The sequence below is a fragment of the Notolepis coatsorum genome (genome assembly GCF_963971535.1).
Source record: "Notolepis coatsorum genome assembly, chromosome: 17".
Lineage (NCBI taxonomy): Eukaryota > Metazoa > Chordata > Actinopteri > Aulopiformes > Paralepididae > Notolepis > Notolepis coatsorum.
In genome coordinates, this window is record NC_140181.1 from 33,119,829 (window position 1) to 33,143,661 (window position 23,833).

At 43.2% G+C, this 23,833-nt stretch overlaps 1 protein-coding gene across 1 annotated transcript in view; it reads right to left on the reverse strand.

The window, feature by feature from the left end:
* The window catches only part of irak1 (interleukin-1 receptor-associated kinase 1), a 42,633-nt gene extending 20,825 nt beyond the window's left edge, over positions 1 to 21,808 (reverse strand). Inside the window, exons 1-7 of the mRNA XM_084333991.1 lie at positions 21,553 to 21,808; positions 18,868 to 19,035; positions 18,546 to 18,710; positions 17,910 to 17,980; positions 10,588 to 10,767; positions 6,013 to 6,077; positions 728 to 842 (exon numbers count right to left, since the gene is read on the reverse strand). Of these exons, the coding sequence (XP_084190117.1) occupies positions 728 to 842; positions 6,013 to 6,077; positions 10,588 to 10,767; positions 17,910 to 17,980; positions 18,546 to 18,710; positions 18,868 to 19,035; positions 21,553 to 21,670 (882 nt within the window). The 5' untranslated portion in view covers positions 21,671 to 21,808. The remainder of the gene's footprint in view (positions 1 to 727; positions 843 to 6,012; positions 6,078 to 10,587; positions 10,768 to 17,909; positions 17,981 to 18,545; positions 18,711 to 18,867; positions 19,036 to 21,552) is intronic.
* Positions 21,809 to 23,833: the final 2,025 nt, after the last annotated feature.

Genomic DNA, 23,833 nt, shown 5'->3' on the forward strand with positions numbered 1-23,833 from the left:
ACATACTGTATACTGCACCTTATGTGAATATTGTATACTTCAGTTAGTTAGTTAGTTAATTATATTGATTTGTTATATTGTTTACACTGCTTGTTTTTACTACCTGTACCTCCCCTCCCCCTCCCCCATGCTGCCATGCTGCCTGAATTTCCCCAAGGGGATCAATAAAGGAATATCTTATCTTATATTATAGACAGACAGACAGATAGGAGGTAAGACACATTGCTGGACTATAGACAGACAGACATATAGGAGGTAAGACACATTGCTGGTCTATAGACAGACAGACAGACAGGAGGCGAGACACACTGCTGGTCTGTCTATACACCGACAGACAGACAGACAGGAGGGAAGGCGCAAAGCTGGACGACAGACAGACAGACAGGAGGGAAGGCGCAAAGCTGGACGACAGACAGACAGACAGACAGACAGACAGACAGACACAAAGCTGGACGACAGACAGACCGACCGACCAACAGACAGGAGGTAAGACACACTGCTGGACTACAGACACACAGACATACAGGAAGTATGACACACTGCTGGACTACAGACAGACAGTGGTCAATTCTAAAGATTCCTCATGTAACCAGTAGAGGGCAGAGTGAGGTTATATGTGTGTGTTTATGTCTTTGTGTGATTATATGTGTGTGTTTATGTCTTTGTGTGAGTGTGAGTGTGAGTGTGAGTGTGAGTGTGTGTGTGTGTGTGTGTGTGTGTGACAGACCGTGTTGTGTAGCTGGTCCTCTAAGGATCCGTTCTCCATGTAGACATAGAGCAGACAGAGGTTGTCTCCTCCTATACTAAAACCCAGCAGGTCTACTACGTTAGGATGTCTGTACCTAAAGAGAGGGGGAGGGGGAGAGGGGGGGAGAGAGAGAGAGAGAGAGAGAGAGAGAGAGAGAGAGAGAGAGAGAGAGAGAGAGAGAGAGAACTTTAGGACAAAACAAACAGATAAATCATGCAGAAGACTATCAAGTCCAAGCCTTAGTCATCACCTCTTAGCTTTAGGTCACCCAGAAATATATATATATATCATATTAAAATGTATCTGATGGTTCTATCTGATGTTGGTTCTATCTACTGGTGGTTCTATTTACTGGTGGTTCTATCTGCTGATGGTTCTATCTACTGGTGGTTCTATCTGATGGTGGTTCTATCTGATGGTGGTTCTATCTGATGGTGGTTCTATCTACTGATGGATGGTTCCATCTACTGGTGGTTCTATCTGATGGTGGTTCTATCTGATGGTGGTTCCATCTACTGGTAGTTCTATCTACTGATGGTTCTATCTACTGGTGGTTCTATCTACTGATGGTGGTTCCATCTACTGATGGTTCTATCTACTGATGGTTCTATCTACTGATGGTGGTTCTATCTACTGATGGTGGTTCTATCTGATGGTGGTTCTATCTACTGGTGGTTCTATCTACTGGTGGTTCTATCTACTGGTGGTTCTATCTGATGGATGGTTCTATCTGATGGTGGTTCTATCTGATGGATGGTTCTATCTGATGGTGGTTCTATCTGATGGTGGTTCTATCTGATGGATGGTTCTATCTGATGGATGGTTCTATCTACTGGTGGTTCTATTTACTGGTGGTTCTATCTGCTGATGGTTCTATCTACTGGTGGTTCTATCTGATGGTGGTTCTATCTGATGGTGGTTCTATCTGATGGTGGTTCTATCTACTGATGGATGGTTCCATCTACTGGTGGTTCTATCTGATGGTGGTTCTATCTGATGGTGGTTCCATCTACTGGTAGTTCTATCTACTGGTGGTTCTATCTACTGATGGATGGTTCTATCTACTGGTGGTTCTATCTACTGATGGTGGTTCCATCTACTGATGGTTCTATCTACTGATGGTGGTTCTATCTACTGATGGTGGTTCTATCTGATGGTGGTTCTATCTACTGGTGGTTCTATCTACTGGTGGTTCTATCTACTGGTGGTTCTATCTGATGGATGGTTCTATCTGATGGTGGTTCTATCTGATGGATGGTTCCATCTGATGGTGGTTCTATCTGATGGTGGTTCTATCTGATGGATGGTTCTATCTGATGGTGGTTCTATCTGATGGTGGTTCTATCTACTGGTGATTCTATCTACTGGTGATTCTATCTACTGGTGGTTCTATCTACTGGTGGTTCTATCTACTGGTGATTCTATCTGATGGTGGTTCTATCTACTGGTGGTTCTATCTACTGGTGGTTCTATCGGGTGGTGGTTCTATCTGATGGTGGTTCTATCTACTGGTGGTTCTATCGGGTGGTGATTCTATCTGCTGGTGGTTCTATCGGGTGGTGATAGATGGGGTCTTCTGAAGGACAGATGATGGACTGATCACAGCAGCAAGAAAGCTATACAGATTATACATAACCACCAGCAACACAGATGGAGAGAATGAGACTAACCGCAGCAGAGAGAAGTGAAGAAGCGACAGAGCAAACCACCAATACTCTCTTTACTTTCTCTCTTCTCCTCTCCCTTCCCTCTACAAGAGATGAACAGAGGAGCGGAACAGATGAACAGAGAAGAGAAACAGATGAATAGAGGAGAGGAACAGATGCATAGAGGAGAGGAACAGATGAACAGAGAAGAGGGACAAATGAATAGAGGAGAGGAACAGATGAATAGAGGAGAGGAACAGATGAACAGAGAAGAGAAACAGATGAATAGAGGAGAGGAACAGATGCATAGAGAGGAACAGATGAACAGAGAAGAGGGACAAATGAATAGAGGAGAGGAACAGATGAACAGAGAAGAGGGACAAATGAATAGAGGAGAGGAACAGATGAATAGAGGAGAGGAACAGATGAATAGAGGAGAGGAACAGATGAATAGAGGAGAGGAACAGATGAATAGAGGAGAGGAACAGATTAATAGAGGAGAGGAACAGATTAAAGCCATTAAGGGATTAATCACTTAGCATGTTGTTAAGGGATTAATTAACTTTGCAAGCCATTAAGGGAAGAATTCATTTAGCAAGATGTTAAGGGATGAATTAACTTAGCAAGATGTTAAGGGATGAATTCAGTTAGCAAGCTGTTGAAGGGATGAATTAACTTAGCAATATGTTAAGGGTGAAATTCAGTTAGCAAGCTGTTGAAGGGATGAATTCACTTAGCAAGATGTTAAGGGTGAATTAACTTAGCAATATGTTAAGGGATCAATTCACTTAGCAAGATGTTAAGGGGTGGATTCACATAGGGGGATTGTGTTTCATTGGATGAAGCCTGGTCTGGCTCTTGACCCTAGGTATTGGGTCACCACACTAAATACCATCTATAAAGACGCCAGTGAAAAGTTTGGGTAGGTGGTATAATGAAGAGTTGAATGATAGTCAACAGACAGAGCAACTTAGGAAAACTTGCTTCCAGAAGTTATGGTGTTTGCAGTTAGGTTTATTCCCTAAATTGATGTGGCCATTGTCAATATATGAAGTGCCAATATCAAAAGGTAGAAAGGCTTGAGAGATTGGTTAATTTGTCTATTAGGAAATGGCTAGGAGTTCCTCTGTGTATTAGTAGTGTGGCATTGTATGGGAAAGGCATTCTCCAGCTACCTACCAGTAATGAGTCTAACAGAGGAGTTCAAGTGTGTGAAGGTAAGAACAGAGTTGTTGCTATCATGGAGCAAAGATACAGTTAGTAATTTGGTCCCAAATCCAACTAGAGGGAGGAAATGGACAGGCAGTACAGGAAGCAGAGGCAGCTTGTAGGCATACAGACATTCACTAGTGGACTTAAGACAAAAGTTAAGAAGAAACATTACAGTACAATACAGTAACAATTAAAATACACAAATTACAGTAAAAGGTATAGTACACTAAGAAACAAGAGCAAGGTGCAATATAAAAAGAGACAAGAAAAATAGATAAAAAAGTCCAGAGTAACAGCAAACGTAATGTACAGTTGGCCGGCTAACTCTGGTCAAAGGCCAGGGGAAAAAGGTGCGTTTTAAGCAGCGGTTTAAAGGCCTCTAGGCTCTGGGCAGATCTAATGTGGAGGGGGGGGGGGGGGGGGGGGGGGCTGTTCCAGAGCCGAGGGGCTGCAGCAGCAAAGGCTCTGTCCCCCCTGGTTTTGAGCCTGGTCCTGGGAACCTCCAGCAGCAGCTGGTCAGCAGACCTTAGGGCTCTGGATGGGGTGTGGTGGCACAGGAGCTCAGCGAGGTATAATGGAGCCAGCCCATTTAGAGCTTTAAAAACAGTCAGCAGTCATTTAAAATCAATACGGAAACGGACGGGGAGCCAGTGGAGTGAAGCCAGGACTGGTGTAATGTGGTCACGCTTTTTGGCAGCCGCATTTTGGACCAATTGTAGGGGACGGAGCAGCGACTGGTCAATGCCAACATAGAGCACATTGCAATCATCTAGCCGGGTTGAAATGAAGGCATAGATTACCCTCTCCAGATCCTTCTGGGAGAGATAGGCTTTGGTCTTAGCCAGGGGTCTGAGGTGGAAAAAGCTAGTTTTAACCACCGAGCTAACCTGTTTATCAAATTTAAAAGTACTGTTGACGATTACTCCAAGGTTTATTTTTTTTATCCACTTTTTCTCCTCCTGTTTTTCTGTGTTTTTCTCCCATCCCAATTTAGTCATGCCAATTCCCCCCTCCCCTTCCTGGTCGTTGCTCGCATGTGCCCCCCACTGGTTGGTCTAGGGAGGGTTGATAGATACTATCACATGTCCCCTCCGATACATGCAGAGTCAGCCAGCCACTTCTTTTCACCTGCCAGCGCGGACTCTCATTGGTGAGGTGTAACGTGTGGGAGGCTCACACTACCCTCACCATCTCCCTTCCTCGCTGTGCAGGCGCCCTGACCGACCTGTAGGAGTCGCTGTTTACAACGACCAGATTACCACCCATCGGTTTCCCTCCCGCTGACTCTGCCAATTGAGCCAGTATGACAGCCGGCCAAGCCGGAGGCAACGCTGACAGCCGGATTCGATACCAGTGTCTCGCGTTGGTGACGAGCGCTTAGTCCTCCAAGGTTTCTGACGGAGGAGCGGATATTGGATCGACAGTAGGGTCAACAGAAGCGTTTCCAAATAAAATTATTTCGGTTTTGCGCTCGTTTAGGTTGAGAAAACTCATCCATGTTTTGATGTCGGCCAAGCAATCCAACAGTGGCGGCAGTGTGACCTTACCTTTTGCCTTTAAGGGTAGGTAGATCTGCACATCGTCGGCAAAGCAGTGGAAGGACATGTTGTGCTTAGCAAGGATTGAGCCTAAGGGCAACATGTATAATACAAAAAAGGATGGGGCCCATTATCGACCCCTGGGGCACCCCACAGGTAAGAGGGGCCGCAGATGAGAAGAATTCTCCTAGCTGAACTGAAAAGCTCCGGCCAGTCAGGTAGGACTTGAACCAACTTAGGGTGACGCCTGTGATGCAAACATATTTTTCGAGCCGCGACAGTAGGACAGTGTGGTCTATGGTGTCGAACAACAAGGTGCAACAAGGCTCAGGGAAGCCAGTATGGAGTAAAGCAGGTCCCACAGAAAGGAGGAAGCTGGTAGTGGAGCAGGAACGGCGACAAGAGGAAGTAGTGAGGTTTACAAAGGCTGTGGCCCAGGCTAAGCAGGGACAGTGGATGAACAGGTAAAGTGTAGAGAAGAAGAAGATTAGCTGGAAGGACCTGTGGAGTATTCCTAAATTCCTAACAGGAGCTACTTATGATGTGCTGCCATCACCACAGAACCTAATACAGTGGGTAGATGGGGACCCGTCCACTGTGTTCAGAGACTATGTTGAGGCATTATGTCAGGCTGTAAGACTAGTCTTTCTCAAGGTCGGTATACGGAGACATAACCAGGTTTTGAAAGTAGAAGAGAACAGGTGAATTCAGGATGTAATCGGATGGAGTTACTGTAGATATAGTATGTGGATGGATAGAGTTACTGTAGATATATCATGTGGATATAGTTACTGTAGTCATATTATGTGGATGTAGTTACTGTAGATATATTATGTGGATATAGAGTTACTGTAGAGTTTTGACTTACTGTGACAGTTTTTCCACCTCTGTCCTGAAGCTCTCCTTTATAACATTCCAGTCTAACGCAGAGTCCTGACAACAAAGACACACAACTGAATTAAAGATACATAATTAACAAATGTAAAAATACAATTAATATAGAAACTCTCCACTAGAGATGCACTATACAGTATATCAGTGACCAATATCGGTGACCAATATCGGATGATCAGTCTGAGTAAAAGTGGGTAATTAACTCTGCCACGCTTATATCCATCCTTATACCGTCCTCTGCCAGCTCTATTTGTCTATGGAGATGTTCCCCTTCTTTGCAGGGCTATAACTTTTTAAATTGTATTGCTAAATCGACATTACTATGGCCCATTCAACATCAAGTATCTATCGTTTAGGATGTAGCAACGTTCTACTTTTTCATTCACACATTCATACTAAAATATGGTCTAAAGTATAAATATGTTTTTATCGTTTTCTGCAGCATTCCATAGAACGAGTTATAGCCACAAATACATATATTAGATCATCAAATGTAGTTTTTATTGCCGATTGACGTCAGATAAAAAATTTCAATTGGACAAGGTCCTAATCGTCATGCCTCATCATCTGCTGGTGACCGGAGGGGGGGTTATAAGTCTGTGGCCGACGTTAAATAATTTATTTAGTATGGGTGATATGTTGATCGGAGCAGTGTGTATGTATAATAATAATCAAACACGCTGAAACTCACCGCAGCTTCCTCTGACCGTTGGGTGATCAGCGTGGAGCAGAAAGATCGCTATTATGGGATGTTGTTATATGCAATCCATTTCCAGGTTGTATAATACTATATACGTCCAAATCATGTTGTTTATCGAGTTATTGGCAACGGATCGCTATCCAGTGTATCAAGCTGGAGTCCCGCTAGCGATAGCGAGTGGCCGGACGAAATATGGGTGAGCACCACTTCCGGCGCGTCACTTCCGGTTTTGGCGATTCACCGATCGGCCACCAGATGGCGGTCTTGAACCGTTGGAGAGTTGAGAGGAGATCAACAGCAAGTCTCAAGTCTCCGTGGGTGAAATATGATTGCCATGACAGATTTTTGAAATATTGATCTCAAAGACGCTGTACGACGTCATTGGCAGATTACGCATGGCGAGGAATGACGTCTAAAGTCGTCCTTGGCGATTAATTATACTGTATATCAGTGAACATATATTGGCTGATGATGATGGTGATTTTATTTTATTGGCATCCAATCAGCAGAACTAGGCAGATGTGAAAAACATGTGATTATTTCTCTGTCTAGTTACACAGGTTTTTTTCTTTGCCACATTGGTTTGGGTACTTTTTGTAAATAATGTTATAGCTTCTAGGAAGGTAGAATTTACAGGCAGTTGTTGATACTAGTCACAATAACCATACATACCTATACCACAGTGTATATATACATAATTGCAACATACATATACTAGGGATGGGCGTGAGTAATCGATTAATCGATAACTCGTAGCTATGAGAAAAATCGATCTTAAATTATTAATAATTTTTATGAAAAGAAAATATTATTTTTTATCTACTTTTTCTCCCCATTTTTCTATTTTTCTCCCGTCCCCAATTTCGTATTGTCCAAGTCTACCCTCCCCTGTCTCGAATGTTGTTAGGCCATGCCGCCCACAAGCCGGCTGCAATGTGGACGAAGCCTTGCATCACGTGTCCCCTCCGCGTCTATTCGAAACCCAAACGGTGCATGCGTTTTGCGAATCCGATTGGCCACTGACGTTTCTGGTCATGTGACATGTGCGCCCAATCGCGTGACGCGCCCATTTCCGGCTCTTACAGCCTGCAAACTACCTAACGCCTAGTTTATCACTGGTTAAGCTCTTTCGAAGTTGGTTAAGGTTAGAGTTTGGAATCAGGGCTGGCGTTCTATCGCCCTGCTCTAAAACAAACTAACCTTAACCAACTTCGAAAGAGCGCCTAAGCTTAACCGGTGAAAGAACTTGCCGTCACACGATTGGTGCGACCAGAAACAGCAGTGGCCAATCAGAGCGCAAAACGCGAACGCGGAAGCATGCACCGTTTGGGTTTCGAATACAGGCGTCCCCTCCGGTACAGCAGCAGATCTGTTAAAAGGTCCAAGACCGGTTTGACAGCAGACGCAGTGACCGTTTTCTCTGATGACAGTGCATCTGTGAAGTCTTGCACCGGTTTGAGTGCCGCATTTACAGATTCAAGGACCGCTATGTCCTGCCAAGTTGGTATCAAATGTTGGCTGTCATCCACTAACACTCTACGAAGGGCAGGAGCTTGCTCCAAAACTCGCTCTACCATCTTTTGCTTCGTACCCCACCTGGTAGGGAATCCTGTTAATAGAAAAAAACACAAGAGTAGGCTAAGGATCTTGTCGTAAAACGAGTAATATGAGTAATATGATTTTATTTTATTCGGTGTAAAAGAGCTGTAAAAGATAAGCTAAAAACACAGACAACGCCATTTATATTTATTCTGAGATGACAATTAATTGATATCTATAGACTGGATGGAGCCTCTAATAATAATTATTGCCAATAGACGTAAAATACGCTGTAAAAGATATAGCCACTTAGTTTGTACGTTATTCTGAGACGATAATTAATCTGTATCTGGATAACCAAGGCATGCACGGATTTTGTCGCGGCAGTTATGTCGGGGAAATTTATATCTATAGACTGGTGTATTTTTCGTCCATCTTTTCACCTGCACAGCGCAATCTCTCAGCGGCGAGGGTCTGCGTGGGAGGGACATGCCACCCTCGTCGCTTCCTGATTCTACTGCGCAGGCGCACCAACCGACCTGTAGGAGTCGCTGTCCACAACGTCCGATCCCCACCCACCAGCTTCCCAACCCCTAATACTGCCAATTGTGTTAGTATGAACGACCAGCCAAGCTGGTAGCAACGCAGAGAGCTGGGCTCGAACCCAGCATCTCCTGCGTTGGTGGCGAGCGCCTTGCCCACTGCGCCACTTAGCCGCCCTTGCAATACAATGTTGAGCTACAACTTAAAGGCACTGGGTCCTATGTACACTACTATACAATATACAGTTTTACTTCTATGTCCCTAATGCTATACTTGCTATTTCTAACTATACTATGCAATGACCACAACAAGTTTTCTTAAAGTGTCCTTTTTTCCTTCCTTTAGTTTAAAGTGTCCTTTTCTTGTGTTTAAAGTGACCTATGGTGCGTTTGTGTGTGAGCGAGTGCAGAATGTGTTGTGTGTGTGTGTGTGTGTGTGTTCATGTGTGTGTGTGTGTGTTCATGTGTGCTTGTGTGTGGAGAGATCAGTGTTCAGTGATCTGATGGCCTGAGGGAAGAAGCTGACCCTTAGTCTCTCTGTTCTTGCTGCGTATATGCGGAGGCGCTTGCCTGACCGCAGCAGCTTGAACAGGCTGTTGTTGGGGTGGTGAGGGTCTTTCATTATTCTGCAGGCTCTGGATTTGCACCTCCTGTTGTATAAGTCCTGCACGGGTGGTAGTGCAATACCCGTAGTACTCTCTGCTGAGCGCACCACTCTCTGTAGGGCCTTCCTGTCCTGGGATGTGCTGTTACCAAACTGGGTAGTGATGTTCCCACTTCCCAGTCAGAATGCTCTCTACAGCCCCGGAATAGAAGGAGTGGAGTATCTTCCCTGATACTCTGAACTTCCTTAATTGTCTCAGGTGGTAGAGGGGCTGTTTCGACTTTTTTTACCACAGTGTCTATGTGAGTTGTCCATGTCAGGTCCTCTATGATGTGGACTCCCAGGTACTTAAAACTGCTCACCCTGTCTACGATAGCCCCATTTATCCAGTGGCTTGTGTCCCCCCCGCTGTATTCTCCTAAAATCCACGATCAGCTCCTTGTTTACCAATGTTCAGGAGTAGGCTGTTATCCCAGTACATCAACCTCCTCCCGGTAGGCCTTCTCGTCATTGTTAGAGATCAGCCCCACCACCACCGTGTCCTCCGCAAACTTCACTATGGAGTTGGAGCTGAACCTGGCCACACAGTGGGGCCTGTCACTCAGAAAGTCCAGGATCCAGGCGCTCAGGGCGGAGTTCAGACCCAGATCGATCAACTTGTCAACCAGTCTGGTGGGGACTATGGTGTTGAAAGCTGAACTATAGTCAATGAACAGCAATATCACATAGCCCCCCTTCTGACTGTCAAGGTGAGAAAGGGTGTTGTGCAGTACCTGGGAGACCGCGTCGTCAGTGGACCCGTTTGTCCTGTAAGCAAACTGCAATGGGTCCATGGTACTAGGGAGGGAGGCACAGATGTAATCCTTGACCAGCCTCTCAAAGCATTTCATGACCACAGAGGTGAGTGCCACCGGTCTGCAGTTTTTTGGTACAGGGATTATAGTGGACACTTTGAAGCAGGCAGGGACCATGGACTCGGCCAGGGATAGGTTGAATATAGTAGTGGACACTGGGGCTAGCTGATTGGCACAGACAGGACTTTAAGTATTCATCCTGTTATCCCATCTGGGCCTGCAGCTTTCCTAGTGTTTACCCCCATAAATGCTCTCCTCACTTTGAACTATACTAGTGTTTCTAAAATGATCATATCCCATCCATGCTGACCTGTTTGAGCTTCTTGACCGCCAGCATAGTGTTCCTCATGGTGGCTCTGTAGACATAACCAAACCCTCCTTCTCCTATCTGTCTGGCTGCAGAGAAATTTTCTGTCGCAGCATGTACCTCTTCATAGGACCAATACATGGCCCCGCTGGTGAGAGCTGGCGCTACATTGGAGACTGGAGCCTGGTGGGGGCAGAGAGACAAAATAGATGAATGAATGAATGAATTAATTAATTCAAATGCAAAGAATGGAAAACATTTAAATATAATACAGTATACTTTATAGTTATAACCTCATACTTCATATAAATCATCACAAATCACACTGCCAAAAAATAAAGAAATAAAAAAAGACAGTTGACCATATTTACGGTTTGGAATGATTGTGCATATTGTATTGTGTATGATGACTGAATAAAACGACTACTACTACAAATAGATTAATCTCATAATTATATATTATGTATAATTTAGACAATTTTATTATATGTCATCATCATCACCATTATATGCATAATTATTATTGTACATCATAATCCCTTTCTTTTCTTTGTAATCTTTTTTTATGATCAGGAGTCGATGCTTGGTTTAAATATTTCGTTGGGGTTAGGTACCTTTTGTTTATAAAGGGCTAATAATGTAACTGGTTTAGATCTTCCAGGATCTGGCTCCTCCATCACAGTGGTTCCCAAACTTTTTGTTTATGCGGACCACTAATTGTTATCAAAAATTTCACGGACCACCTCGTATGCAAACAGTAAAAATAAATAAACATCAAACGTATATATAAAGTAAAGACCGGAGATGGGACGCACACGCACGCACACGCACACGCACGCGCACACACACACACACACACACACACACACACACACACACACACACACACACACACACACACACACACACACACACACACACACACACACACACACACACACACACACACACACACACACACACACACACACACACACACACACACACACACACACACACACACACACACACACACACACACACACACACACACACACACACACACACACACACACACACACACACACACACACACACACACACACACACACACACACACACACACACACACACACACACACACACACGTTTACGCTTATAGCAGACTTAATGATTTTAGAATAGTTCAGCTAATGAAGTTAAATCAACTATCCAGTTAGTTTTATAGTGTAATTTGGCTACTTGAGAGAGAGTGAGAGAGTAAGAGTGAGAGAGAGAGAGACTGGCAACGGATAACGTCATCACTAACGACAGAGAAATTCTTGTTACGTGCGACTTGCGCACTGAGTCCGTTGTCTCAGAATGGATTTGGGGGAGGGAGAGAGAGAGAGAGAGAGAGAGAGAGTTTGTCTTGCACGTGAAAAAGTGTCACTGACTTCCCCCCTGAAGACTCCGATTGAGTCCATTCAAATGCTCAAAAATGTATGCCAATTTGGCAAGCCACTGAGCATCACAGAAACGATGTGAAAGATCAAATTCTGAGTCAAGTAAAAACATTCTAACTTCATCATGCAACTCGTAGAGCTGAGCAAGCACCTTTCTCCTCTCAATAGCCAGCGGACCTCAGTGTGGAGAAGTAATTGCCGGTGATCACTGCTCATCTCATCGCATAAAGCTGCAAACCGTGAATTCAATGGACGGGCCTTGATAAAATTGACAGTTCTTACCGCTTCGTCCAAATTTTTTTTTTTTAGCAGCAGCCATTTCTTTGCCAGCTAGAGCCTCCCTGTGGATGCAGCAGTGAATAGATTTTCAGTGAATAGAGAAGGGCCAGGTCATCTGCAAAGTCGAGGTCTTCTAACTGCGTCCATAATGTCCATTGTATGCCATTTCGTTTCTCTGCTGTGGATTGCTTCATGACCCAGTCTATTGCCAGCAGGAACAGAAATGGCGACAACAAACAGCCCTGTCTCACTCCAGTTTTTACCTGGAAGGCGTCGGTGGGTTGACCGCCATGAATCACCCTGCAGGTCATCCCCTCATAGGAGTTCCTGATGATATTTCTGTACTTCTCTGGCACTCCGTAGTGTCATCGTAGTGAATTCCACTCTAATGACTGCTCCAGTATTATCCGCAATGTTGCAATCTGGTCTGTGCAGGATCTGTTTTTGCGGAAGCCCGCCTGGTGGTCTCGTAGCTGTGGGTCGACGGCGTCCTTCATCCTGTCCAGTATAATCCTGTTGAATACTTTTCCTGGGATGGATAGTGTGATCCCTCTGTAGTTTGCAAATTGGCTCATATCTCCTTTTTTTGGTATTTTGACGAGGTAGCCCTCCTTCCATTCTGATGGGATGTGTTCTTCTTCCCATATCTTCTTGAAGAGAGGATGGAGCATCTCTTCCATCATCTCTATATCGGCCTTCAGTGCCTCTGGCGGAATACCGTCGGGTCCTGCAGTCTTGCTGTTCCTCAGCTTCTTGATGGCTTTGCGGATCTCTTCCTTTGTTGGCACGCTGCAGTCTATCAGCAGATCCCCGTCAGCTTGCTGGATGTCTGGTGGGTCCTGTGGTGCTGGTCTGTTTAGCAGTTCCTCAAAATGTTCTACCCATCTTTCCTTTGGTCTTTCCTCTCCGATGATTGGCTGTCCATCTTTGTCCTTAACTGGTCTTTCTGGTTTACTAAACTTTCCTGACAGTTTCTTGGTGGTGTTATATAAGTCTTTAAAATGTCCATGTCTAGTGCTTCTTCAGCCTCTGCCGCAAGACTCTCTATATAGTCCTTCTTGTCTGCCTTGAAGCTTTTCTTAACTCTTTTTGTGGCTTCTGTGTACTGGTTTTGTGCTTTGACCTTTTCGGCTCTTGTGCGACTGTTGTTGATTCGTTTTTTATTCGTTTCCTCTCCTCTATCTTCCTCAATGACTCTGCTGATATCCACTCCTTATGGTTGTGTTTCTTCGGGCCCAGTACTTCTTTGCACGTTGTACTTACTGCTTCCTTCACAGACTTCCACCTCTTATCAATGTTTTCCTCCTCTTCTTCCATCAACTCCTGCAGGGCTTGAAACTTATTCCTAAGTGTGAGTTTGTATTCTTCTAACTTGGTTGGGTCTCTCAGAAGTGCCGTGTTGAATGTTTGTCTCCGATTCTTCTCGCCTGTCCAGTTTTTCTTTAATTTCAGCCGGGCAACCAGGAGGTGGTGGTCTGAGGCAACATTAGCTCCTCTCCTAACACATACATCTTGAAGGGACCTCCTGAACTTCTTCGTGATGCACACATGGTCTATCTGGTTTGCGGTGTTGAGGTCCGGTGAGATCCAAGTAGCTTTGTGTATCCTTTTGTGGGGGAAAATGCTTCCGCCGATGACCAGGTTGTTAGTGGCGCATAGGTTTGCGAATCTCTCCCTGTTGTCGTTCATCTCTCCTATACCTTGCTTTCCCATTGCCTCCTCATAGCCTCTGTTGTCACTTCCTACCTTGGCATTGAAGTCTCCCATTATGATGTTGATGTCTCTTTCTGGGTATTTCTGAATGATGTCCTGTAGTCTGCTGTAGTATTCTTCTTTTCTCTCTTCATTGCTGTCATTTGTAGGGGCATAGCACTGGATAATGTTCATGTTTATTTTTGCCTTCATAGTTCTAAAGGAAGCTGCAATGATCCTAGGACCATGTGCCTCCCATCCAATAAGTGCTCTCTGGGCAGCCTTGGACAGCATCAAGAGCACTCCCTGGGTATGGTGTGCATCGTCCTCTTCATGGCCTGAGTATGGCAAGATTGTAATTCCTCATCTCGCCACCGGCGCAGTCTTTGCGGCTTCATACATGGTCCTTACATTCCATGTTCCGATGGTGGTAATGGCCCTGCTTGAGAGAATGGTGGTCGGCAGGGTAGCTTCCGGATGATTCCGGCTTTCACCACACTGCGTCATACTTCCTACCTGAGGTCCATCCTCTCTCAGGGCCGGAGATACTTGGTTTTTCTTTGTTGACGTTTTTGTAGCAATGGGTTTTTACAGGATGGGGTCGCTGGCCCCAAGCCCAACCTTCCACCATTTCTGGTTTCTGGTGTTTTGGAGTTGGTTTGTTAGTCCCCTCCCCTGACCTATTGTCTTCCAGGTAATGGATTGCAGCCTCATACCATGCAGTGTTTCCCACAGGATTTTCAGATACTATCATTGGGGGGTGAACCTCCGACCCTCTAGGGGGGTCCGGGGGCATGCCCCCCCGTAATATTTTTTGTTGTTGTACATTTTAAAGTTAAATGCATCAATCTGGTGCACTTTGAGAGCAAAATAAAGAGGCTAGATCTATGATGAACTTTGTGCTCAAAACACAAAATCGACTAGACTAGTGCTTCCCAATCCTCTCCTCGAAGCACCCCAGCCGTTCAATGTATTTGTTAAATTCCACCACCAGCACACCTGATTCAACTCAACTAGCTCTTTATTAGTTGAATCAAGGTGTGCTGGTGGTGGAATTTAACAAATACATGGAATGGCTGGGGTGTCTCGAGAAGAGGTTTGGGAACCACTGGACTAGAGCATACATTTGAGCCATCAAAGAAATTAAGCAAAAGTGGTTACCTGTGTTGAACTGGTTTATTTTTTAGAAAATAAAAAAATATAGTGGATTACTATTACGACTACTACCACTGCCAATACTACTGATACATCCCTATTGGCAAACTTTATATTTAAAAAAAATAGTTTTTTTTAATTAACTTTTTTTTTGGTTCATTATACATTATAGGTAATTAATGGGAAACCCTGCTACGTGAGGCCAGACAGGTTTCGGGTTGTGTACAAGCTGTCTCGGCACGTCAAGCCCAACCAACTCCCGCTACTCTGTAACGAAAGCTGCGACCAAACGATCATTTTCGTCCCAGCAGCACAAGACAGCATTTTGAATTAGCGTCGCTAAAGGTTTTGTAGTCATATGAGGCGAGGGCATCTGGAGCTCTCAATGAGCGTTGACATTTAGAAAAACTACCTTTCCCAGCCGATTCCAGCTTCCTGCAAGCAAATTACTTCCTGATATTATTTTTTATTTCTCTTATTTCTTGGTATTATCTACCACAAAACTGAATGTTATTGGCATAGATTTGGAGTACAGTTAGTGTGTCTACCTTCTGTGAACATTTAGCAACAATCCCTGTTGCAATCCGATACAAAATGGCGGAGCCATATCCATTATAAGAATGGAACTGTACATACAGTAGATTTCATTCTCGGTTCTTCCTGCACGCCTGGTGATACTAAATCCAAATTGAACTCTGGAATTGGAAAGAGTAGATCTGGCCCAATCCATAGATGTGCAAGTTGGCTATAATAAGGTAATTTATAGACCTGATATTCTATATTCTATAATAATATTTCAAATTGCATGTGTCCGGATGGCAGATTTCAGTACTGTATCTACACAATCTTCTGTTTAATCATCTTCCCTTTATTAATTTACTTAGATTCTTTGTACACGTGATCTCAAGAAGGTGCTGAACGAGCTCAGTGGCAGTCTGGTCATTTTTAGCATGGTGTTATTCACTGTCAAAGATGCAAAGAAAAATCATAATTTATATTCTCCTTTGTTTCATCACAATTTACTCAAGCCTAGTAACAGACACAATATTTCTGACACTGGGAATACATTCCCTGAGATCCATAGATGTCCCTAGATACTGTTGTGGAAAATGTGTATACGGGGGTGGACTAGTTTAATATAGGTCAACTAGCAGTGCTCAAAGACACTAGGGCGACAGTCTGGCTGATGTTCTTAAAACAACCTCAAGTATAGACAGATAGACATTTCAAGTAAATCACATCTTGTTCTTTTCTGATATTATTTTTTATTTCTCTTATTTCTTGGTATTATCTACCACAAAACTGAATGTTATTGGCATAGATTTGGAGTACAGTTAGTGTGTCTACCTTCTGTGAACATTTAGCAACAATCCCTGTTGCAATCCGATATTATTATTATTATTATTATTATTCTCTCTTCGATGTTAAATCTATGTGTCATCTTAATGTACGTCATGTCATATCTGATATAATATGTCACGTCATCATATCTGTCATGTTGGGGCAGGGCTGGGAAGGTATTATCTGGGGGCACGTGGAGTTGGGAAGTCAGAGTGTTTTTCTTCAAGTTATGGTGACTGTCTGCTAATCCATAGCTCTTCTGTTAAAACTTCTTTCCTTAAATAAATTGCTTGTTGAAATTGGAAATAACGTCTCCTGCTGTGTCAACGACTACTCAGCCACAACAATACCAAGAACATGTAGAAGTGGAGCAATCTTCCATTTACTTAGGTATGTATTTTTCGGCGGATTTTCAGAAAATAGGGCTAGGGCTTAACAGGTTAAATTATCCAAGGCACTTTCACCTCTCAAACACCTTAAAACATCACTTTACTCCAGGAAACCTATACACAGGTCAGAGACCATTCGAGGTTGTGCAAATCAGGAGTCAATCAGGTCTTCTACTCCGATGTTAATTCCAAGGCCAGGGGCGTAGCTATACTGATCCATAAGAAAATCCAGTTTATCCCCACAAATAGCATTTCAGGCCCTGATGGGAGATATTTAATAGTCACAGGTCTACTTTTTCTTTTTTTTATCCACTTTTTCTCCCATTTTCTATTTTTCTCCCATCCCAATTTCGTATCGTCCAATTCAACCCTCCCCTATCTCGAACGCTGTTTCATGCCTCCCACAAGCCGGCTGCAATGTGGACGTGTAAGCCATACATAGCACGAGTCCCCTCCGATACTCGAGGTAGCAGCCGTCGCATCTTTTCACCTGCGCAGCACGATCTTTCAGCGTCAGGGGTCTGCGCTTTGGAGGGGCGCCGCCCCCATCGCTTCTTGATTCTACTGCGCAGGCGCACCAACCGACCTGTAGGAGTCACTGTCCACAACGTCCAATCCCCACCCATCAGTTTTCCCTCCCCCTAATATTACCAATTGTATTAGTACGGACGACCAGCCAAACTGAAAACAATGTGGAGAGCTGGGCTCGAACCCAGCGTCTCCAGCATTGGTGGTGAGTGCCTTGCCCACTGCACCACCTAGCCGCCTCACAGGTCTACTTTTTCAAAAGCCAATATTATTGGTAAATGTATATGCCCCCAATATTGACCATCCCAGTTTTGCTAATAAAATACTGAGCAGTCTTCCTAATTTGAATTCTAACTTTTGGTGGCGACCTCAACTGTGTAATAGTTACTAGACCATTCAAACCCTAACAACCTCCCCCTCTGCAATGTCAAAATAATTTTCAGACTTCATGATACAAAACGACTGTGCCTACTTGCAGAGATTTCATAATGTATTATATACGTGTGTGTTACTGTACCTTTCTGTCCAGGGTGTGTATTCCAGAATGAAGGCTAGTGGGAGGACGTCCTGGTTTGGGGAGCAGTCTGTCTGGAAAAGCAGCAGAAGATTGATTACCTATACTGTACCTTTAAAACAGCTTCTCTACAGCCTGGTAGGTCTCAGGTCAATTAAAACAGCTTCTCTACAGCCTGGTAGGTCTCAGGTCAATTAAAACAGCTTCTCTTCAGCCTGGTAGGTCTCAGGTCAATTAAAACAGCTTATCTTCAGCCTGGTAGGTCTCAGGTCAATTAAAACATTTTATCTACAGCCTGGTAGGTATCAGGTCAATTAAAACAGTTTATCTACAGCCTGGTAGGTCTCAGGGTTGCTGTTGAGTTGGCTTCACATCAGTACACTGAGGAAGGGAATTTTCTTCACAATGTTAAAAATATAACCCTTTATATCAAGTCTATTAAAATAAAAATACTTTATCATACCTAGTCTATGAAAAGAAAAATGTGGGTTGGAGTTGAGTGAGTATAGGGGACCTCAGTGTAATAAGTTACTAAATTCCAACCGACACATCAGATCAAAACAAAATGTAAACAAAGTGCAATACCAAGCGGTGCTAAGATAAAAAGCTACATAGCAGTGTATTAAGAAAAATAATTACCTGGCATGCTGCTGAGGATTGCAGTTGGCAGGTTGGCACAGGGGGGCGTGGGGGTGGGGGGCAGTTTGGGTGGGGGTTCAAACTGAGAGACAGGGGGGGTGAGGGGCTGGGAGAAGGAGGGGGGAGGAGGGGGTATGGAAAATGAAGACTTCACACACGGTCTCCCTAGAAAGAGAGTGAGAGAGAGAGGAAATTACAGATAAGGTGCCCTTGAGCAAGGCACTGAAACCCATTTTATCCAGTGTGTGTGTCAGATTTTCACTAGGACTGTAAATTTAAATGAAATGTTTGTATGTTGTATTCATTCATGTATTCAACTCACAGCCTAGTATGATGTCTCTGGCTCTGAAAAGCTGCAGTCGCTCCAATAGGTCAATCAGCTCTCCCACCGTCCCATTCCTGCTCTCCCATTGGCTCATTACCCAGTCAGTCCGTCTCTCCCTCCGCTCAGCCAATCGCATGGCAGTCTGGTCTGTCAGGATCTCTGAGGCTGAAAGAGAATTAAAGTAAAAATGAATGTTAAAACCAAGTTAAAGTTAATGGATCTGCTACAGTGTTCTTTTTTGGGCCAACCATCTATGTTAAAGCTGCACTGAGTAGTTTTGGGGGAACAATGTAAATAAAGTAGGGCTGACCTTCGAAGCTTTTTTTGGCCGTCAAAGCATCGGGGCCGAGATTCGATTTTAATTCAAAGCTTTGAGATAAAGAAATTCAAAAATAATAATAATAATAAAAAAAAGTTTTACTTATGTTGTGGGACTTGTACAGCACTTTGGTCAACTTTGTTGTTTTTAAATGTGCTCTATAAATAAAGTGGATTGGATTGGATTAATTAATTAAATTAATAATGAGTCTGGAGCTGCGCTGCCTGGGCGGCTGCTATCCGTTACACAGCCAACAACATTACATTACATAATTATGTCGCAACCTTCGTCTATAAAGCAAACAATTATATAAATATTTATATGTAGTTAATAGAGACAAAGGCAGAATTCGACTTCATTTTTTATTGACATGTTTTTATATGGGTCGGGACACTATAAAAAATACTATAGAGAATTGTCAGTGCTGTAAAGTTGAAACCTTTTAAAATCTTAGACAAACTGCTTTTATGAAATATTGTAAGCCGTCATTTGAGGCTTTATAAAAGCAGCACAATGAACACAAATCTGTCAGTGAGTGCAGAGTCCGACCTCATCTTAAATAACAAACGGCATTGCTTGTTGTAGTTAACAAAGAGAGGCAGAGTTAATGAGGCGTATGACGTTCGTTGCATTGGAGGCGCAAGATTTTGCAGGTGGGACGGGGGGGGGGAAAAATAATGGAAAAAAAATTGATTTTTTTTTTTATATTCACATTTTATTTTCCCGTTCGAATCCCATGCCCATCGAATGAAGCTTTGAAGTATTTAAGACAGCCCTAAAATAAGTATGATATATCTTTAGTATTGAATACTACAGTAGGATTGCAATTTTTTTGGCCGATTCAGATTTTGTGTTGTGTGTTTGTGTACACAACCATAATGGACTTGAAATGAGACAATCAATATGAGCTTTAAGTGCAGAGTTTCAGCTTTAAGTCGAGGGTATTTACATCCAAATCAGGTGAACAGTGTAGGAATTACACATAACAGTGTAATAACAGTTTCTACTGTATAACAGTAATTGGACAAACGAACAATGAATCCATAAATAAAATGGTCACTTTTAATACTTGGTTGCAAATCCTTTGCAGTCAATGACAGCCTGCAGTCTGGAATCCATTAACATCACCAGACAAAGGTTTTTGTCACTGGTGATGCTCTGACAGGCCTCTACTGCAACGGTCTTCAGTTCCTGCTTGTTCTTGGGGTGATTGATGTGGCCATTGCATAACATTCCACTTATTTGCCTTAAAAAACTTGCAGTATAATTCAGGTCATTGTCCATCTGCACTGTGAAGCGCCGTCCAACGAGTTCTGAAGCATTTGGCTGAATATGAGTAGGTAATATAGCCCGAAAACACTTCAGAATTCATCCTGCTGCTTTTGTCAGCAGTCACATCATCAATCAATATAAGGGAACCAGTTCCATTGGCAGCCATACACCCACACCATACCACTACCATACACACACCATACCATACCATACCACTACCAAAACCATGCTTCACTGATGTGGTATGCTTTGGATCATGAGCAGGAAGAAGAGAGAGGAGGAATCGCTATTATTAGGAACAATAAGAGGAAATGATTGGATGTATGGACCCTGGTAAAATATGAACTTCTCTTACACACACCTGTAGACAGACACACAGAAATTCAGAGAGAAAGTCAGTCAGTCAGATAGAGACAGACTTACCGACAGTCAGAGAAACAGTCAGAGAGACAGTCAGACAGACAGTCAAAGAGGCAGTCAGACAGACAGTCAGACAGACAGACAGACAGACAGTCAAAGAGGCAGTCAGACAGACAGTCAAAGAGGCAGTCAGACAGACAAAGAGGCAGTCAGACAGACAGTCAAAGAGGCAGGCAGACAGACAGACAGACAAAACAGTCAAAGAGGCAGACAGACAGACAGTCAGTCAAAGAGACAGACACAGTCAGACACAGTCAGACATGATTGATTGAATTGATTGATTGATTGATTGATTGAAAACTTTATTAACAGATTGTAGAATGGGTACAATACAGTACAGCTCAATACACACAATTGTTAAGGGGATGCAGACCAGAGAAAGACTTTCGTCTTGTTTACATCAGGGTCCCCCATTTTCAATTCATCAGGACAGACAGACAGACAGACAGACAGACAGACAGACAGACAGACAGACAGACAGTCAGTCAAAGAGACAGACACAGTCAGACACAGTCAGAGAGACAGTCAGACAGACAGACAGACAGACAGTCAAAGAGACAGAGACAGTCAGGAGCCGCCCCAGAACAACACAGGGTGACACACAGAGTGCTCCTAAGCTAACGTTGTAACCTGTAGCTGTTGGTCAGATCAGAATGAATAGTGATTCTTACCAAATCGGACCCAGTCAGAGTGACACAGGCTGTCCATGACCCGGAAGAACTCGGACAGAACGGCAGGAGGTACATTATAGAGATATTGTTCTCTCCTCTTCTGGTCCCAGTCCGACATTTTCACTGTGGTAAGTTAGTTAGCCAGTTAGCCCCAACAACACACCAAACTGTTAAAAAGCTACTCTTATCCTCCTAGCTAGTAGACATTAAATGTTCTACCTTTACATGTCCTTGTTCAACAGGCTGTGGTAATAACTTAAATACGAAACGTTTCCACTTTCAACAGTCGGTGCTGCTTTCTTCAGGAGGGCGAAATAATCAGTCAAGCCACAGAGAACAAGGAAACTGTCAAAGTAGTTTCCTTGCAGAGAAAAACGAGTAACTTCCGGCCAGTTGGCTTCAAAATAAAAGCCGGTGTGTGTGTATAATATACACATAATATATTAGAGAGAGAGAGAGAGAGAGAGAGAGAGAGAGAGAGAGAGAGAGAGAGAGAGAGAGAGAGAGAGAGAGATCATAATAATACACTTTATTTGTATAGCACCTTTCATACAGAAACTGCAGCTCAAAGTGCTTCACAACAGAAAAAATATCACATAAAGTGCAGACATATAAAATCACAGTTTTTCACATTAGGATCTAACATCCCAACAGGCCACCTTGTTTATAGTTTGATTCAGTTTTAAATAGACAATAATAAAAAGAGTAAGATAAAATAGACAGAGTAAAATAGTGCAATAGTGCAGTGCAATAAAATAGTAGAATAGAATATACGTTTTTTTTTTCTTTTTTTTTTTACAGTGCAATAAAATAGTTCTGGATTACTGTTCAACAGTTCAAAGTCGTCTTTACCTTCTCTGTTTGGTATCCACAGTTTAAAACTTGACAGTCTTCCCTCCTGTTTGATACCCACTTTGACCCTTTGAACCTCCCACCCAGGGCAATCCTCCCTCTCAGGGTGCAGTTCTAGGCCTACACAGTTTTAAAGCCTGACAGTCTCTTGTTTGATACCCACACAGTTTAATACCTGACCGTTTTGAACCTGTAATAAAAAGTAATAGATAGAGTAAAATAATACAGTGCAATAAAATAGTAGAATAGAATAGATAGTAAAATTATGCAATAGAATGGACAGAGTAAAATAGTGCTACAGTACAATCAACAGGGGAGTGTATTAGAAGGCTATGGTGATGAGGTACGTTTTTAGCTTATTTTTGAAAATATTAAGAGATCTAGCTTCCTTAATGTCCATAGGTAGTTCCATAACTTTGGTGCATAGTTTGCAAAGGCTGCATCCCCGATTTCCTTAGACTGTGGCTTGGAACCTTCAATAGACCAGTAGTAGATGATCGCAATGTTCTAGGAGGCACATAGTTGACTAGAGAATTTGCAATGTAGCTTGGTCAAGTTCCATTTAGTGCTTTGTATATAAGGAGGAGGACCTTGAAATCAATTCTAAATGTTCCCGGAAGCCATGTAGGTTAGCTAATATTGGACTGATGTGGTCTCTCCTCTTGGTTCTAGTTAGTAGCCTAGCTGCCGAGTTTTGAATGAGTTGGAGTCATTCTGTGGTTTTTTTTGGGAGGCCAGAGAGGAGTGCATTACAGTAGTCAAGTCGGCTTGAGATAAAGGCATCGATCAGTTTTTCAGCGTCTTTTTTATTTATAAATAGCCGTACCTTAGCTATGTTTCTAAGGTGGAAAATGATGTTTTTGTCACCTTGTTGAGTGTGATTTAAAGCTTAGGTCTGAGTCTATTATAACACCAAGGGCTAAATCCACAAAGAAATGGATTGCACGGAGCAAGTTGCACCCTTACTTACAATTCATTATGAAATGAAAATGGGGGACCCTGATGTAAACAAGACGAAAGTCTTTCTCTGGTCTGCATCCCCTTAACAATTGTGTGTATTGAGCCGTACTGTATTGTACCCATTCTGCAATCTGTTAATACAATTTTCATTCAATCAATATGTGCAGATTGATTGATTGAATGAACATTTTATTAGCAGATTGCAGAATGGGTACAGTGGGTACACGTTCCCGTGTTATACCGTGGTGAATATAAGTATGGTTTTAGAGCGGTCTAGGGTAATTCATGAAATGCTTAGTTATGGCAGTATACGTCGATTCCATTGTAGACGTTGCCGTTTCTTGCCTGAACCCGCTATTGTTCCGGAATAAAATCTACATCATAGGTATTATGTTCCATCATGAATGCATGAAAGGGGGGGGGGGGGGTCGTTTCTGATTATTTGATTGTTGGTAACCGCATTCGTATT